Here is an 18922-nt window from a genome sequence, read left to right as displayed (position 1 = left end):
CAGTCTGAGGCTTTAAAAAAGAAGCACTTAACCCTTTCCCCATGATAAATCAGCTTATTCAGAGCTGGGAGAAAACATTCATGTATCATAAGAGGGAGCAGTTTGTATAATGGAAAATCAATTTAACTAACCCTCCGCTTTCTTTTAGCTCTGTGATCCTAATCTGAATTAGAAACTGCCCACCACACAAGCAGCCTTTTCCCTGTAAAAAATCTGCAGGCAATGCTACTCCTGTAGGTTTTTTCAGTTGGCAATAAGTAGGACAGCTGATTGGTGTTGGTGGAAGCATGGGCTTGGAGCTCAACATTTTTGACAGAACCAAGCTATACCTTCAGCAGTGAGGTAAAGCATGCTGCTGAGTTGCAACTGACTCATGACAAGCCCATGAAGTTCCACCTAATAGGGTTCTCAAGGCAAGAGATGATCAGAGGTGGTTTTCTATTGCCTTCTCTGCCAAGTCTATCTTGTGATCTCCCATTCAAGTACTTAAGCTTCTTAGCTTCAGAGTTCTGGCAAGATTGGCCTAGTCTGGGCTATTTGGGCATCTGTATCTTCAGAAATATTATGCGGTATAGATCTTCATGGACTGAATCACTTGGGCTATAGGCAGAGGCTCACATGTTAGAATCTGTTCCCTCACATCAGAACTCTAAGTACATAAGAGATGCCTAGCTTACCTGGGAGAAGGTCAGGCTAAAACTTTTCTCACTGATGTAAAAATGTTCAAGTCAGGGGCACATTCCCACACATGACTGCCCCTTCTAAAGTCCAGCAAGCCTGTGCCACATGAGATTTTTCAATATGTAGCTTGGATCTCAGCTCTGACAGCTGTCTGAGTGTTATGAATCATACTTTCTCCTGTGATCATACTTTAAGAAAGGGGTCATGCTTGGAAGAATATAAAACATTACAGTATTTGTTCGGCTCATGAGATGAAGTACAATACAGCTTTCATCTCTAACAAAAGCATTTTGGTATGCCCAGGGAAAACAAAGCAAGTACCGGTGTTATTCCATTCAAGTTGATATGGATTTCTGTATTATTTGGCTTTGTACTTCTTAACTTTGTGCTTCTTAACTAGCTGAAAAAATCAAGTTCAAAAGGTTTTAGCATTCCTATTTAAATCTTTGTCATACCTAAACAAGTAACTGTTTGTATTCCGTGTCATGAATGTAAATGTACTTCATTAGTGCAGGAGTTGCATATTAGCATGGAACAGCAGTAATTGTCTGGTGCTGGCACTGGGAAAAAGAACATAGATTAGTTTTCTGAAGTTCTGAGAGTGAAACTGTTTTAGATTGAAGACTGAAAGTCACAGATGTGTAGAAAACTGCCATGCCATTGTAGAAAACCTGTAGAAAACTGTCATGTTATTGAAGTGGCACCAAGTCTAGCCATATCCCTGTGTAGCTTGAATCCTTCATGCACAGAGCCTAATGTCTTTAGTGTATAAAACTTACAAAATTACAGCCAAAGGAAGTATGAATGGGTAGATCCTGCAGTGGTCCATTAATTTTAAACACTAGTAGCAGCTCCATGATAACTGTAGAAACTACCTTTCTATGTCTAATGTAGAAATAGCTTTGCCAGCAAATCGTATACTAATCATGACAGTACATTGGTATGTTTATGTGGTATATTGCCAACTGATTGAGAAATATCTGGAGATTTTGGGGGTAGGGCCTGGGAAGGGTGATGTTTGGGGAGGGAAGTGATCTGACCAGGGTACAGTGTCATAAAGTGCACCTTACCAAGTAGCCATGTTCTCCAGAGGAACAGAACTCTAGTCTGGAGATCAGTTGTAACAGCAGGAGATCTACTGCTGGAAGGTTAGCAACCCTAATCTGATACTGTAGAGTTCCAAAGTGGGAATTTCTGGTGCCTAAAGGAGCTGAATTAGAGGCATGATTCTCTTCTCTCGATGCATAAAATTGATGGGCTGGCAAATTCACCTCAGAGTTAGGTGAAATATAGACTGGATATGCTTTAAGTTGCCTTGCCAGAGAAAGCCACTGCCCTACACCCCAGCCTTTGTTGGTCCAGTTAGGATGAGTAATTGAAAACTCTTTTCCCATACATGGTATATATTGAGAGAAAAGTAGTGTGGTCCCGATAATAGACTTTATTTTGTGTAGAAACATCAAGACTTGCCAGCATGGAACTCCATAGCCACATGTGTTCCAATGGTGTCTGAAGGCGCTGAACAGGGGAGGACTGTGTTGAAGGGGATGAAAACCCCTACATTCCCCCAACTTTATTCTTTTTTTGATTAGTGGTTTTGTTTTGCCCTGTATCCCATTTATCATGAATCCTCATTTAACTAGTGAAATATCCAATGATACATGAATCTGGACAGTGAGTATTTCTAGAATCAATTTCATGATTGCAGGCTGAGAGAGGAGACTCTAAAGGCTCATTGGAGTACCTGTGCCATGCCACATGAGTGCTGATGGGTACTGTGACTGCACAGTACCAGAAAGAGGTTTTTTGAGGCTCAAAAAACCTGAGGGCATTCAGTCTCTGTCCCCCACACCACTTGCCTACTTTTTTGCTGCATGATGAGGAGATGTCGCACTCCTTTCTGTTCTCTCTCTGCCACCATTGAGAGATTGACTTCCAGAAGCTTTGTTACTAGAATCTCTTCTCTGTGAAAAATAAAACTTTTCATTAGCTGAGAATTCTTCAAAAATACTAACTGCAGAAAATGAATAGCCCCAGATCATGGCCCAAAAAGCTCTATTTTTTTTTTTAAAAAATGCAGGTCCTGTGGATCGAAAATTCAGTATACAGACAATCACAATAAATGTTTGATGTGCCTTGCCAAAGAGCACAATTTGTCTCTTCACTCAATATGCTAACACTTTACTCTTAAAATAGACAGGCCCTCAGGCTTGAAAGTGGCTTATCTGGTACTACTCCAGAAAAATGTCCAAGAACACTGATATCCTTTCCAGAGAGACCTATTCTGATCACCTTCAGTTCTAACAGTTCCAAGACTGATTCCAGGCTCTTTGGTTCCATCCAGAAATTTGTTCAAGACCTAAAGTTCCATACTGACTTCACCAGAGTGCAGTGCCTCAGAACATCCACCAAAAAATGCTTGGCACAAACACAAACATTTATCCTCCAAGTCAATCAAGTTGTCCTTTTCATCAGCTCCTTCCTGATTGATGGACTCAGTTCTTCAGAGGACAATTCTCAAACCAGATAAAGAAGCAAGAACATCCTTCAGACCATTCTCCATATTTGGTCCATTCCATGTCAGATGGCAAGATAGCTGATGCAGAACCTTCAATCTCCTATCAACTGTATATATTCACCCACACTTTGAATATGTAGCTGCAGTAGGATCTTGTGGATTATTGTTGTACATTGTCAAAGTCTCCTTACAATATCTCTATTGTAGTTACTATGATAAGGGATTGGATTCTTTTGTTCCACTCAGATCCAACCTGGCCAAAGCCATTTGCTGTACTCCAGCTATTCCAGAATTCCCCCTGGATCCTCATGACAAGGCTACACCATACTGTGATCCCTCTTTTGATCATGACCAATTCAGCTATGACAGTCCAAAGCCTGACTGTACTTCTCAATGTTGACCAAATGATTTCATGCCTTAGCAAGAACCTTTCCACTGCCATACAGAGTCCTGGCCATCAAACTAACGATTCTTTACCACAAGTGCCTGCAATTCCAAGCAGTAATCCAAATCCAACAGCTGCTGTGCCTAATGTCTTCCATCACATCACTGGTGCTTTTCTGCATTGCTTTTCAGGGTGTTCAGTGCCCATCATCACCCCCAGTCCAAAAGATTGAACGTACTGAGGTGGATTCCACACAGGTGGGGGCACTGGCGTCCCACCAGCACAAATGATGCTGGTGGAGCCCCGGGGCCTTTCGCACACTGAGATGCAAGCGTCCCAGAGCAGCAGCTGCCAACGGAGGCTGCTCTGCATGGAACCACCTCCATTTCCTTTCCCCTCACTCACCTTCTCTCCCGACGGAGCTCAGCAGGGATGGAGAAGCATGCCCATGCTGCCTTCCGACCCCAAGGGGTCAAAGGTCAGTGTGGGCATGCCTCCCCTTCCCTGCCAAGCTCCAGAACTTTAGCCAGATGGGTCAGTGAATTCTAGGCACTTCACCATGACACTCTCTTCTTAAAAGTCTTTGATGTGGCAGGGGTTCTGCCACCATCTCTCCAGTTTATCCCTGACTTTCAAGTTGCACCTAAAGCAGGACATCAACCCGCTGGAGCTGTTTATGAAGCCGAAACATAATAAAGAGTGAACCATTCTGTCCTTCAATGTATATAGAGTGCTCCTGTTCTACCTGGACAGGACAAAACCCTTTAGAAAAGATGACAACCTGTTGATAACTTGCTTTGGTTCCAAAGTAGGTTGCAAGTTGTCATCATAGTCCATAACCAGATGGATAGTCATCTGTTTTAGAATATGGTACAAACTGGTGCAAGTTGACTGTCCATTGTGCTTCAGTGTTCACTCCATCAGAACTCAATCAGCTTCATTTGCTATCCCCTATGGTTTCCCAGTAGATGCAGTTCGAAAGACTGCTGTATGGTCATTCAACTTCACCTTTGCCAAGCACTTTTCTTTGGATGTTGATGGTAGGAGAGACATAGAAGTGAGAAGAGCAGTGCTCCAGACTCTAAGAGCTGACACCCACCTTCCTGGATTTGGTAAGTCAGCTCACTGTTCTCCGTTTTGAGACTGCAAAGGTACCATGATGATGAAAACAGGGTTGCACTAATTGGTAACTGTTGTTCATCAAGTGGTCACCTGGTACAGTCACACATCCCTCCCTCCTGCCCTCTCTATCTCATACTGGGAAGTTTTACTTCTCTTCAGATGCATCAGAAAGGACTTGAAAGAAAGGCACTCCACCCTCTCTGTAGCATGCTGCAAAAAGGTGGAGAAAGGGTATGGAAGAGCAGGACAGAGAACCCTTGGACATTTTTGAGCTTCAGAGAACCTCTCCATGATAAGCCCTTGCATGCACAGTACCAATGTTTGTCTGCAGAGGTGACCATTCAATGAACAACAGTTACAGGTAAGTGCAGTCCTACATACATTTAAATGTTAACTGATGTAATAATCATGTGTTTCATGTTGAGGAAGGAGAAAACATCATGGAGTTACTTGGCAAGTAGGATCCTCCAAATTTAAAATAGATCTGACTTTAGAAAGTTAAAAACCACTGAAGTATGTTTAAATGCAGCTTGTAATGTTTGAATACTATGGTCACTTTCTGATCTGTGTTTGTCCACTTTTTCCAAACTCAGAGGAAGTGGCATGTCAGAAGGAATTATAATAGATTAGAAATTAAAATATCCTCAAGGTCTGTCAATAGTAACTAACTTATGGTTGTCAATGCTTCTTTTGTAGTGTCCAGGAGGAGCGTTCACACCCAACATACTGACAACCAAGGAGTTTCCAGATGATGTGGTCACCTTCATCAGGAATCACCCCTTGATGTTCAATTCCATATATCCAGTCCACAGGAGGCCTCTAATAATTCGGACTGGCACAGACTATAAATATACAAAGATAGCTGTTGATCGTGTTCATGCAGCAGATGGAAGATACCATGTCTTATTTCTTGGAACAGGTAAAAAAAGTTTTCAAAAAGGATTTTATAAAATGTATTTACCAACTTCCAGCAACAAACATATACACAGTGGGGGAATCTCCACAGTCAAAAAATCGTGTGATACAGTAAAAGTATCCCGGTTTGGGTAAGGAGTCCCTACGGCTTCAGTACCCAACTTGGCTCCATCCTGACCCTGGTGTGCGCTCTCCCCCTCATTCCGCATTTTTCAAAAACCATCAGGAAGGTACACCTTTTTGAAAAATGCAGGCTGAGGCCGCATTGGTGGGGAGGCAGCAGAAAAACATTTCGGTTTATTTTTCCCACCCTAGGAGGCACGCACCAATCAGAGCACAGTGGGCTGGACACAGAGCGCTCAAAGGGGGCTTTTTTGTGCTGGTTGTGGCTTTGTAGGCATGACCCTGCAAAGAGAAGGAGAGCTAGTGCTGAGTGTGTGTACCAATGAACGCAGCCAAAAAGTTAAAAAAATAGTTAAAAACACAGCCAAAAAGTTAAAAAAATAGACATCCTATGTTTCTATGGAGCTATGCAGCCAGAATATTAAAAACCCCAGCTTCCTCAAGTAGAAGGGTGGGGCCGCGGGTTCGTGTTCCCGCTCCAACACAACAGCCAATCAGAAAGAGCCGCAAAGCAGATCACGGGCTCATGGAAATAGTTACAGTTTTTGATCCTGGGATTAACTTTGACCCCCTCAACAGACACACACTGCAGTGGGGAGCCAGAGACCAGGATGAAAAGGTGCTGTATCTTATGGAACCAGTGGGGATTTACCCATAATTAAGAACTGAGTTTTCGAATAATTATACAAATTTCTTACCTTTGTCAGATTCTGACTATGTAACCATCTGATTTCAGATGAAGGGGAAGATTAATTAAGATATCTATCAAATACGTTGTCTGCTAACACACCATGCAACATTAGCATGTCCAAAGAGCACAAATGGAATATTACAAAGTCTTGCACTAATGTAATGCCTCACATTTTCCAAGCTCAATAGTTTAGAGCAATAAAAACAAAAAACTTCACATTCAGAAATTTATCTGGCAAACAAGACAGCTGTAAATACTCTCTTTTCAGTCTGTTTTCCTCCAATTTCTGGTATTCAGCTGTGATAAAAATCATTGACCGAACCGGGTGGAGAAAATAATTGTTTTCTCCAGTGGAAAATCTGATTGGCTCCAATCCTCCTTTCATTTAAGCTATCTTTGTTTCTAATTTTAAAAGTGTGTATCCCATACTCTCCAGAATCTGTCCAACACAGCTAACACCATAAAATAAACCATTAAAGTATAAAATTTTAAAAAAATAACAAATAAAATAACTTAAGTAAACAAATCAAAACAGCAGCAATAAAACCAACAATTGGGTTTTTTAGACCAACAGGCAATAAATCTAGTAGTATAAAACAAGTAGGAGAAGTAGCAAAAAAGCAAGGAGACAGCAGGACAAAGGCCCCTTCCACACATGCAGAATAATGCTCTTTCAATCCACTTTCAGTGCACTTTGCAGCTGTGCGGAATAGCAAAATCCACTTGCAAACAATTGTGAAGGTTGACTGAAAGTGCATTATTCTGCATGTGTGGAAGGGGCCAAAGAGATAAAACTCAGTTAAAAGTCTGGATGATCTAGAATCTTTGGCCTGGCACTTAAAAAGCAGCACCCTAAGCTTTGAATTTTCATTCCCCCAGAAGAAGTATCTGGACTGAGCATCAATTTATAGTACCTCATCCATCCCATTATCTAATTCCCATTCACTAAGTGCTCAGAGTCAAAGCCTTCCTTTTTTTGAATTTGCCTATTTACTGTGCCATGACTGTGGAGGACACTTAATATTTGATAATCAGTATTTTAAAAATGAAATGTAAACATGACTATATATTAGCACCCAAAAAGTGTACTGCTGTGTTTCCATTTCATACTATCTGCTTTTCAGTTTCCACTGAAAAACAGGACTGAAGATAATTTGATCATGATAATCAAAGTCATCAAGGAAAATGCAACTGGAGATTATGCATTTTTAAAATGGAAGGTGTCCTGGCTGCCTGTCAGCTGCCAGTATCAGGTTGCAGCATCTCTTTCTCAACTCTCAAGTAACAACAATCCAGAAGGAATTCCACAAGGGTAGCCAAACAGTCCAGGTCAGGGAAGCCAGAGAAGATCCAGGAGTCAGTATTACAGTCCAAGGGTAAATGTTCCTGGAATCAGTCAGGAAGGTGGCAGCAAGTTCAGTTTTGGTTGAACTAATTTCACCCGTGCCCAGCACTTCCTTTCAGGAAACTTTCCCACAAAGAACTCATGCATAAACCTGCCTCTCAGAATTCATTCTGCAGAGACTCATCTTTGCGGTCAACCTGCAGCTTGCGCAGAACAGCCAGGCAAGCCAGGCATGCCCTGTGTCTTCGTGCCTGCAGTTCTGCCCTCAGCCTCTTTCTACAGGATTCCAGGGGAGCTGGTGGCCCTGGAAAGATGGGCCAGGAGGCTGGTCTGCCCTGGCTGCCTCAGAGTCAGGTGTTGGAGGTGCCTCTATGCTAATGGTTTGCTGATCCCCTGGGAGTACCTGATCTCCCTGCTGGTCATCTGTGGGCTAGCTGCACGGGAGCCCTCCTTTTCCAAGGAGTCCTCACTGTCACTGGGTTGGACCATGACAGAAAAAAATCTGCTGAGCATAAAAGCTGGAGGCATCAACAGCCCTTGGCAAAGAGAAATGGCACTTGGCTCCTTTGTGACATTGAAGCTTAGACAATATGGATGAATTCCTGAAGCTGAGTTGAGAACTTGCCAGTCATGTCTTTCACTGTCTGAGATCCATCTCAGGGGAGAAGAACATGTAGAATTAGATCTTGCAGATCTTTTGCAGCATTTTGCTTTCTTCCAGTGGAACAGGGGCATACTGTCATAAAGCAGCCATCAGGGCAAGCCCCTGGGTGCCACGCCCACTCCCTCATCCCACAGCTGTACCCACCCCACAGATGTGCCTGGGGGCCCTCATGTCACTTACCCTGTTGCCACGCTGCTGCAGTAGTCCACAGAGGCACTGGGTGCCCTGGGCCCACCCCCAACATCACAGTCAGGCTGTGAGCCACCGGTGCATCCTGGTCAGCATGCAGCAGTAAGCAGCAGTGGGGGGGGGGGAGGAATCAGCTGAAGAAGCAGGTGTAAGAGTGTGCAGTGAGTGAGTGAGCTGTTGCTGCTTGCTCCTGGGGGGAGGGCAGGGGCCCAGTGCACCCCCCAAATGGCACAGGGTTGCACCTGGGTTGTCTGACCACTCTGGTCCTCCCTAGATCTGTTACTGCAGTTGTAAGGGCTGTCTCCTGATACAGCATTGTCTGGAGCATCTTGCACCAGGGAAAGGCCTCTTCCTCAATATTAGAACGCCTCAGCTAAGGGATGGGTTTGTGGGATCCAGTCATTCAACACCGTTCCAGAATGCCAATGGTATCTTTAAGTGTTTCCCTCATATAAAAATCCCTGTCTCATTGGCCCTGGAAACAGTATGTCAGACAGCAGGTTCTAGCCACCTTCCAAATATGTAGTTTTGGATTTGAAGGAAATCTGTAGTTCATTAGATTTTTTAGTCTTGGCAGTGTATATATTTCCCCTTCCATTTTGTGCTCAGCCTGTGATGTGGGTTAGGCTAAGACAGGGGTCTGCAACCTGCAGCTCTCCAGATGTTCATGGACTACAAATCCCATCAGCCCCTGCCAGCATGGCCAATTGGCCATGCTGTCAGGGGCTGATGGGAATTGTAGTCCTTGAACATCTGGAGAACCGCAGGTTGCAGACGCCTGGGCTAAGAGATAATGACTGTCTAAAGACTACTGGGTGAGCTGAATTTTGCTGAGCTGGGACTAACCACTCTAACCACTCTAACCACTACACTACACAGGCCAGTGGGGAAACTGTTAAAGGCTGCAATTCACCACCTGGAGCCTCCTGTCCCAAGAATTCAGTTCCACCCAATTTAGAATAGAATAGAATAGAATCTTTATTGGCCAAGTGTGATTGGACACACAAGGAATTTGTCTCCGGTGCATATGCTCTCAGTGTACATAAAAGAAAATACATTTGTCAAGAATCATAAGGTACAGCACTTAATGATTGTCATATAGGTCTAGTAAGCAATCAGGAAACAATCAATAGTAATAAAAACATAAAATGTAAAATCATAAAATAAAATGAAATGTCAGCACAGGCTATAGTCATACAGTCATAATTGGGAGGAGATGGGTAATAGGAATGATGAAAAAAGTAGTGCAGTAATTATATAATAAATATATAATAAATAGTTTGACATTATCGAGGGAATTATTTGTTTAACAGAGTGATGGCATTCGGGAAAAAACTGTTCTTATGTCTAGTTGTCTTGGTGTGCAGTGCTCTGTAGCGACGTTTAGAGGGTAAGAGTTGAAACAGTTTATGTCCAGGATGCGAGGGGTCAGTAAATATTTTCACAGCCCTTTTTTTTGACCCGTGCAGTATACAGGTCCTCAATGGAAGGCAGGTTAGCAGCAATTGTTTTTTCTGCAGTTCTGATTATTCTCTGAAGTCTGTGTCGATCTTGTTGGGTTGCAGAACCAAACCACACAGTTATAGAGGTGCAGATAACAGACTCAATGATTCCTCTGTAGAACTGTATCAGCAGCTCCTTGGGCAGTTTGAGCTTCCTGAGTTGGCGCAGAAAGAACATTCTTTGTTGTGCTTTTTTAATGACATTTTTGATATTAGGTGTCCATTTTAGGTCATGAGATATGATGGAGCCTAGAAATTTAAAGGTCTCTACTGTTGATACTGTGTTGTCTAGTATTGTGAGAGGAGGTAGGATGGGAGGGTTTCTCCTGAAATCTACCACCATTTCTACGGTTTTAAGTGTGTTCAGTTCTAGATTGTTCCAGTGGCACCACGAGGCTAGTTGTTCAACCTCCCGTCTGTATGCGGTTTCATCGTTGAACTGAACTTCTAACTGAGATCTCAGTACAAGTCACTGATTTTTGACTCCAGGCAAACAATTTAGAGAAAGAACCCCTCTGCTGTTCATCATGTAATCAATGCCCCAGAAAGAGCACAATTGACTCTCTCAGCTTTGTGCACAGCCAAATGGTATCAAGCACAGAGCAGCTGCTCCATGCCAAGCGTTAATAATGGGCACAGTGTGCCTTTTCTAGGCTACAGAAAGAGTGAAATAAATCCCTTAACCAGATAATTGTTCTTGGAACATGCAGCTTGGCTTTCTAAATGTTAGCAATCTTGCATTTACCTTGGGACATTAATATGCTTAGACTCTTAAAGCACTATGTACACCTGACAGTTTGATGGACAACCTTTGGTGTCACAGGGCACCTTTTCTATTTGCTCCAGAAATTGCGCAACCTCTACAATGAAAAAGGACTGAGCATTCAGGCATTTTTTAAAAAAACAGTACAGTTGGCATCCTATAATCCTCTGCTGAAACAAGAGGAGTAGTTGATTTGTGCCTGGTGTTAATTATTGTATTTCAAGATTATCTGAAGGGTTATCTGAAAACCTCTAGACAATCTCACTAACATTCATTTAATTAATTCATTAATTCATTAGATTTCCATACCATCCTTCCAAAGCTCAGGGTGGTTTACAGTGCAATAAATATCACAACGCTATTCAATTAAAAACCAACACTTATTTCAATATTACAGTATCCAGTACTATGAGTCAGACAGAGGCATCAAGTCGGCCAGTAATTACATGGCCAGCAATTATATGGAGGGTTATTTACCAAACCAGTGGCCTAATCTGGAGGAATTTCTGTTGGAAGAGTTCTGGTTTTCAGACCCTACAAAACTGAGATAAATTCAACAGGGCATGGATCTCCCCCCACAGAGCATTGCACAAGAAGGAGCTGCCACAAAAATGTTCTAGATCTAGGGGAAGACAGACAAACTTCATGGAGTCCCTGCACCTTCAATAAACTGATTGATGAAGAGCAGAGCAACTGGGATGGGGGGAACTGGAGGAGGCGGTCCCTCGGATATATTGGTTCCAGGCCATGTAGGGCTTTAAAAGTAATAACCAACCCCTTGAATCTCACGTGGAACTCAATCAGCAACCAGTGCAGTTATTGAAGTAAAGGCAGACAGTGGCTGCCCTATGGGAATCTCACATCTGTATGTTGCATGATCTTTAATCAGTCTTGTCTACTCAGACTGGCAGTGGCTCTCCAGAGTCTCAGGCAGAGGCCTTTCACATCACCTACTGCCTGGTCCTTTTAACTGGAGATTCTAGGCATTGAATCTGGGAACTCTGCATGCAAAAGCAGAGGCTCCTCCGCTGAGCCACTGAGAAGTTTAATATTTCCCACTGGAGTAAATCCACATATCTCTAAATTAGCACCCTGGTTTATCTAAAATGAAATGTTGTGGTATATTTCATTTGTTTTAATGACAAAGGAAAATTTTCAAGGATGTTGTAGAACCTTCTGCATACCCCTCACAGTGTACAAGGAACTAGAAATAGTTTCCTCCAGGTCTAATAAAGATTCATCTGTTTTCAAATAAAAGGAATGTTTCCAGTGGAATTTAGACCAAAGTTTATTTTAAAAAGAGTGCCCCCCCCCCTTCTCATTCTGTTTCCTTGGAATCAGCCATCCCCTGATCTATATGCATGCACTGTATGCATATTTGACCCATAATTGCAACCGTAACCTATTGAATGCTTGAAAAACAAAATTGAGAGACTACCTCAAAGCATGAGATCACTCCCTACAGATATGATTGGGGTCAGCATGCATTACAATTGTAGAGATGGTTTTTGTGATGTGGATGGTTTCTCCTTCCAGTTGATGTCTCTTGTTTACTTCTTGGTTTCTTTGGGGGAAGGGCTTTTTATAGGTCTGTTCTGAAGTCTTTGAAGTTTGCAGTATTGCATAGAATCTTCTCTTTGGACTGGTTTGCATTGAAAAAAATGTATGGTATTTTCTGTGGAGCTGTCAAAAATCTGGGCATTCTGCCATAGTTAAGTCCTTGGTAGCACAAACCCTACTGTACCTTGATATAAACAATCTCCATTCTTTGAATTCACAGAACTAGGCTGTCTTTTTTATATGACAGTTTCAGATCTGTATCAACACTTAGTTTTCTTATAAAGTCTCTTACTGCTGTGAGTCTGCTGCCCCTCCCCAAGAACATAATTCCATGGAGCTTAGCAAACTGCAGCAGGAGAGGGGAGGGGGTGAGAGTAGGATAAACCTGCTCCATGAGATCTGGTTTGACATAGGATCTGGAAAACTGCATAATACAGTTGTCTCTGCTCTGTTTTATAATGTTATTATTATGAGGAATTTGAAAAATAACAGTAACAAGTATTCTTAAAGTAAATTTTCCCCACTTTAATCTTGAATTAATGCAATAGCAGACTTCTAAATCTGGTTGTAAATCCTTCCCCCCCCCCACACACACACACATCTGTTAGAACATCCCTGTCCAAACCATTCACTGTAATCTAAAATCAATCAATTAATCAATTGACCAGTTAATTAGATTTATTTATTATTATTTTCCCTGGTGACTAGTCAGAGTGGCTTACAATCTTCTCCCCTTCTCAGTTTTTTATCTTCACAACAACTCTGTGATGTAGATTCAGCTAAGAGTGTATGACTAGCCCAAGGATATCTAGCAAGCTCCCATGGCAGAGTGGGGATTTGCACCTCCCAAATCCTAATCCACTACACCATGCTGGTTGACATGGCAACTGATGCTCCAAATTTCCCGACGTTAATGTCTATGAAAATACTATTAACACTCAGAAAGCCTTGAAATTATACCTCAATGTCTAGCCACCTTTCAACATAACTGTAGATGTTTGCCTTTAGAAGCTAGCAGAGAAAAGCACTTGGCTAAACTGCAGAACATTAAAATGTGGCTCAGCTTAGTGCCTGAATTCAGTTTTGCCTCCAGTTACAGTTAATTTATTGTTTATTAGTTAATGGTTTACATTGCCATGGATTGCCGTCGTAAAACTTTCTATAACAGTTTAGTTCCCTTCAAATTGCTCAGAGCATTTGCTTGTCTTGAGGGTAGTATTTGTGGAGTGGATCACCATGGAAATAAAATGACCAATATCTGTGTACCATTCATAACGTTTTACAGCTGTACTATATTTTTTTTATTATAAATAGATACTACAAATTGATTTTGGTGTAATTTTTTTTTATTATGTGCAGAAAGTTGAGGAACAATCCTTTAGCTTTTGGTCAATGTACTGATTGTTCCTATCTGCAAAGTCTTTTAAATTATCCCAGTACCTTTCTTCCAAGCTGTGTACATTTAATTTAAAACCAAGTCAGAAGTCTTTCATTTTCATGTGCCATATTAATATAATTGAATACCAGATGGAATGTTCAGAACGCTGCATCAGATAGAGAGACAAAGGCCCTTTCTGCGTGGCCCGGGGGAGGCGGGGTGCAGCCGGGATAATTGATCCCGGTGCAGTCCCAGGGCCATTTGCACGCTCCCATGCAAGTAACCCCGTGGAGGCGCGTCCTTTTTTTAAAAAAGTACCTTCTTCCCTGCACAGCCCCATAGGGATGATGGGGCAGGCCCCCACGGCCATGGCTGATGCCTCAGGGGCCAGAGAGCCAGTCAGCCTCTCCTGCAGGAGAGAAGGTAAGTTTACACACAAAAAAACCCCATGGGCAAAATCAGCAGCTGCCATCTCAGGCAATTATCAAATATCCCACCTTGGACGGGTTTAAGTGGGAATGACCCAGTTTTTTGGGGTGGGAATCATGCAAAGTTCTCACCCAAACCGGCTTTAATCCCACCCCCAGGCTGGGATAGTTGGCCAGTGCAGAAAGGGCCAAAGGCATTTTTTATAAAATACTTTTTCTGATGTAAAAACCCACAATCTTTAGCCTAACTTCTTTGTAAATGTTACAGAACAATCCCAAGCAGTTACTGATTTCTAAGCCCAGTGAAGTGAATCCTACACCTATCCCACAACTCCTCTGAACAAAGTTTGAAGGTTTCTTCATGGCTAAGGAACTTTCTCTAACTTACGTGGGACTCCTGTTGGAGTAAGAGCCACTTAAGTTGAAGAAAGGTTCTTTAAGCTACACAGGTATCAAACTCGCAGCGCTCCAGATGTTATGTACTACAGTTCCCATCATCCCCTGCCAGCATCCTTCAGACTTGGTAACTTTAAGTGGAAGTTGCATTGGGGGAAGAACCACTTAAGTGGTAGGTATGCTCCTTAGGGTGAAGGAAGGCTCCTTGGGGAAAGCCTGGATCAATGCCATTGACTTCAATGGACTAAGGATGTAACTCGACTTAGGCCCTGTTCTAGTGTGGTCAGCTGTGTACAACTTCTGCCCCAAAGTTTTTTCCTGTGTTTCAGTACTGGGTAATAAATAATGTTCAAACGAGGACTGGTACCATTTGTCATCTGAGGAGAAAAGGTATAGTGAATCTGAACATTCCTGCATTGGAGAAGTTTCAACGGGACTAAGATAAGATTGGTGAAAATTCCTCAGCAAAGTTCATCATTATCATGCCAGTGCTAATAAAGTGGGTGGCCAGTCATGAGAGAAGCAAAACAGACAAAAGTCAAATGTTTCTGTGTTCTTTCTAACCTTTCCAAGTCTGACATAAAATATACTTTGTAAATTAAACAAAACAAAAATTCTTAAAACAGCTTGAGGATCCAGAGGAGGTGCAAGAAATGACAGGTCTGTTAGTCTAGAACATCTGTTCTAGAAAGTGATGCAATTACTAAGGAACGGGCCATGTAGAGGAACAGGCCATACAGAGATATTCTTTGAATTATTGTCCCACCTCACCTATTTTTCGTGCAAATGAGACCTAGGCAACAAATGGGACCTTTGAGAAAATGGGACCTAGTTAACATTATCTAGTTGCACTTCCCCAAAGTGTTTGGCAGTTTCCCACTAGCAGCCCAATCTGGAGTACGTGTGTGGGGGATACCTTTCTGGAGGTGGCACAGGCTTATGCTAGTGGATTTGCCCTCCCTGGAGCACATTGTCCCAAGCTATGCCAGTGTTCCAGGGGCAGGGCAAAACTTAGCCAGCCTCCAAAGCCCACTCTGTCCCCCTGCATTGGTGGAGCTGCCAGTGGAGATACACCACAATTTTTATGGCCTATCTCTATTCCCCTTTGGAAGGATTCTTGGCTTTTTTCCTTTTTCAACCTTTGAGGGTTTTTTGTGCTGTGGGAAAGCCCTTGGGGTGGGGGACGCCATCGCCTTCTACCCGACAACTTTGAATTCAGCTGTAAAGCTGCTGAGTAAACTTAGTAGCCAGAGGATAAAAGAGTGGTTCTCCCATGAACCAGAAACTAGCCAAGAGTAGGAGTAAGTGGACAGTTCTCACAGTGGAGGGAAGTAAGTGATGAGTTCCCACAAGAGTTGTCATTCGTAAATGGTCTGGGATAAGGGCTGAACGCAAATGTGGCCAAGGTGTTGTGAATAAGACCAAATTATGCATGATGGTGAGAATTCTTCTAACTCAGTGAATGGCCAATATCATGACATATGATGTCTGTATAAATTGATACATATAGGGGCAAAAGAATTGTAACTAAATGTATGCTGATGGCCTCTAAATTGTCTTGTTATGGGGAATTGAATTCCTTATTCTGCAATTCACTTTTCTTAGATATACCCAATGGTTTTTATTCCCTTTTCTCTTTCAGAAGGAGAATTTCTATTTTATTTCTCTTTGCTTTCTTTTTGTAGTTTTCTGTTACATCTCTATCCACCCTTGTGTAACTTCAGCCCTTGCAGCTGTTTTTGATGGTTATGCTCTGGAGGGTGGTAATCTAGCAGGGGGGTGGGAAACTTTGGAATGATATTGTCTGCCTCTGAGCATCTGCAAAATTGTGAGGAACCTCCCTTCCTGCCTTACTTCTCTTCAGATTTCTCTTTTTATTAGAATGGAGTTAATTTGAAACAAACTCCAAATTCCTAAAAAGGAAAGAACCAGATTGTTGGATTTCAAGGGGAAATTAGGTAAAGACAAATAAATAAAATTGCTCTTCATGATACAGCTGTTACTGTGTAGAAAAGAGACCTTGAGGTTACTAGCTTGATGAAAATATACAGCAAATGTGTTGTTATGGCAAAAAAGGACAAATCTAGTGGATACTGCTAGGAATAAACCTTGAACAAAGTGGCCAATATTGTGGTGGATTCACTTTTTGGAATACTGGTTCCCTGCATTTCAGAATGGAGCAGAATGCTGGGGCAATGAGCGTTTTAATTCTATCACGTTGAAATATTATTAAAATCACACATTGCATGTTACAAGCATACTGAGGAAAGCTTTTTCCGTGACAATGCTAACCAGTTTAATAGAATTCCTTAATAAAATTGGGAATTGTAGTGAATATTTACAAAGATGGGTTTATGTATCAGAATACATTATGTGCTATAGTGATCACTGTTAAGAGTTTTCAACTAGAAGAACATTTGCTTGCTACTTAAGAAATTACGCATCTTTTATTAGATAAAAAGAAAAAGCTACAATGGAAGATGTTCTCCATTGTAATTATGAAAAGAGCAAGAGGTGTGTGTGTGTGCTCCAGATCTTTGAACTTTTGCCTTAGCTCTTTGTGTGTTTTGGCATCTCCTCTATTCTTTTATCCATTATGTAATTTTCTCTACTGTGGTCTTCCCAACTGATCTCATTTTATTTTTCCTTCTGTTGTTTTCTCTCTGCTGCTTTCTGTGTTCCAGACCAAGGAACAGTTCAGAAGGTTGTAGTCCTACCCGGCAATTCCACAGCAAGTGGGGAGCTCATATTAGAAGAACTGGAAGTTTTCCAGGTGTGTCTTGCACACTCACATTCTTTTTACTTGCATGTGTGTTCATTTGTACAGAAAATTTTGATTTAAAGGAGCTTGGCAAAGTTGAAATGTATTTGATGAAAGAATAGTGGATCTTTTAGCAAACTATGAGCCCATTCCGGGAGGCGGGGGGCAAGCCCACTTCTAGAGCCAGTGCAGCCTGTGCCAAAACCAGTGCCCACCCACTGGTGTAAGTGGCAAATGTGTCGATGCTCATGTTAAAACTACAAGTCAGTCAGGCTCTGATGGTTAAGTTTTTAAAAGTATCCTGAGACAAGTGGAGTCAACATAGAGGGGATTGCAAATCTACTGACAGCCTTCTTCCTTGTCTTCTCTCCCCAACCAGGCAGTCTCTAAACAGCAAATAAACACAACAAATATACAGAAAAAGGTGTTCATCAGCTGTAGGATTCCTTCCTTCTGTCTTTGTCTGGGGTAGCTTTCAGAATTCTTAACTGTCAAAGCCTGGCATTGAATAGAACCTGTAGCCAAGAGCTTTGCCAGTACAGCTGCCATTTCATCTGGCAGAAGCCACTGTTGTGAGTTAGCCTGGCCATCACAGCAAACAGTGAACAGCTTCTATCCCAAGACAGCTTCCGGGGTTGAGGTCTGCTTGGGGCAGCCTTCTGAGGAGGGTGCAGAATCACCCCAGTAGCTTGACTTACTTCCAGTGGTATGTAAGGGCATCACATGGCAAGGAAAAGCAAGGCATAGTTTGCAGCTGTGTTGAGCTTAGAGCCAGGGTGGGTGGTCTAAATGCTGGCAAACCCAATCAGGCTGATTTCTGGCATTTAGCACTATTTTATTAATAGTGGAGTAAGATTAGTATTAATTAATCCCTATTTTAAACCATGTCTAATGTCTTTATTTTGGGACATGGAGACTCATGTGTTGCTGATCAGTCTGTAATCCATGTTAGTGGATAATTCACTGTAGATGCACAACAACTGAAAGATGCTAAATCATCCAGAAATTGGCCAGTGGTCCACCCAAAGGCTGTGGTGTATTTTTGTTCCATGCTTGGTCTATTCCATTCCAGAAGATCTGTAAAGCTCTAGAAGATCTGTGTAGCTAAATGTAGTAAAACCAGATTTTCCATAACTTCATTTTTCACTTGTGATTATTCTCATTGATCCATGAGCTCCAGAAGAATAAGTTACACCCTTTTACCATTATCACGATTTTTTTTTAAAAAAAATAGGAAAATAGCTCTGTAATTTAGCATGGCATGCCTATTAACACTTTGGAGTGCCCTTTTACCCAATGGAGGAAAAGAACAACATTTGAATTGGCTTGATGTGTCTTTTGTGTAAGTCAAACTCAAACAAAATGTCAAATGGGCCAGCACCTCATTTTTAACACTGACATTTTGCAACAATAATCTAAATCTGTGGCCCCGAACTGCATGCAGTGCTGGGTGTCGGGAGCAGGAAATATTCCTTTATCCTGCTTGTGGGCTAATTAAATA

The 18922-nt window shown here is 42.1% G+C and overlaps 1 protein-coding gene across 1 annotated transcript in view; it reads left to right on the top strand.

Annotated features, from left to right (window-relative positions):
* SEMA3C (semaphorin 3C) overlaps positions 1 to 18922 on the top strand; it is a 151061-nt gene that overhangs the window by 112234 nt on the left and 19905 nt on the right. The window contains exons 12-13 of the mRNA XM_048500305.1: positions 5403 to 5625; positions 17345 to 17433. Coding sequence (XP_048356262.1) covers positions 5403 to 5625; positions 17345 to 17433 — 312 coding nt within the window. The remainder of the gene's footprint in view (positions 1 to 5402; positions 5626 to 17344; positions 17434 to 18922) is intronic.

The sequence above is a fragment of the Sphaerodactylus townsendi genome, linkage group LG06 (assembly GCF_021028975.2).
Source record: "Sphaerodactylus townsendi isolate TG3544 linkage group LG06, MPM_Stown_v2.3, whole genome shotgun sequence".
Classification (NCBI taxonomy): Eukaryota; Metazoa; Chordata; class Lepidosauria; order Squamata; family Sphaerodactylidae; genus Sphaerodactylus; species Sphaerodactylus townsendi.
The sequence above is the reverse complement of the archived record's forward strand: the minus strand, read 5'-3'. Positions and strand labels throughout refer to the sequence as shown.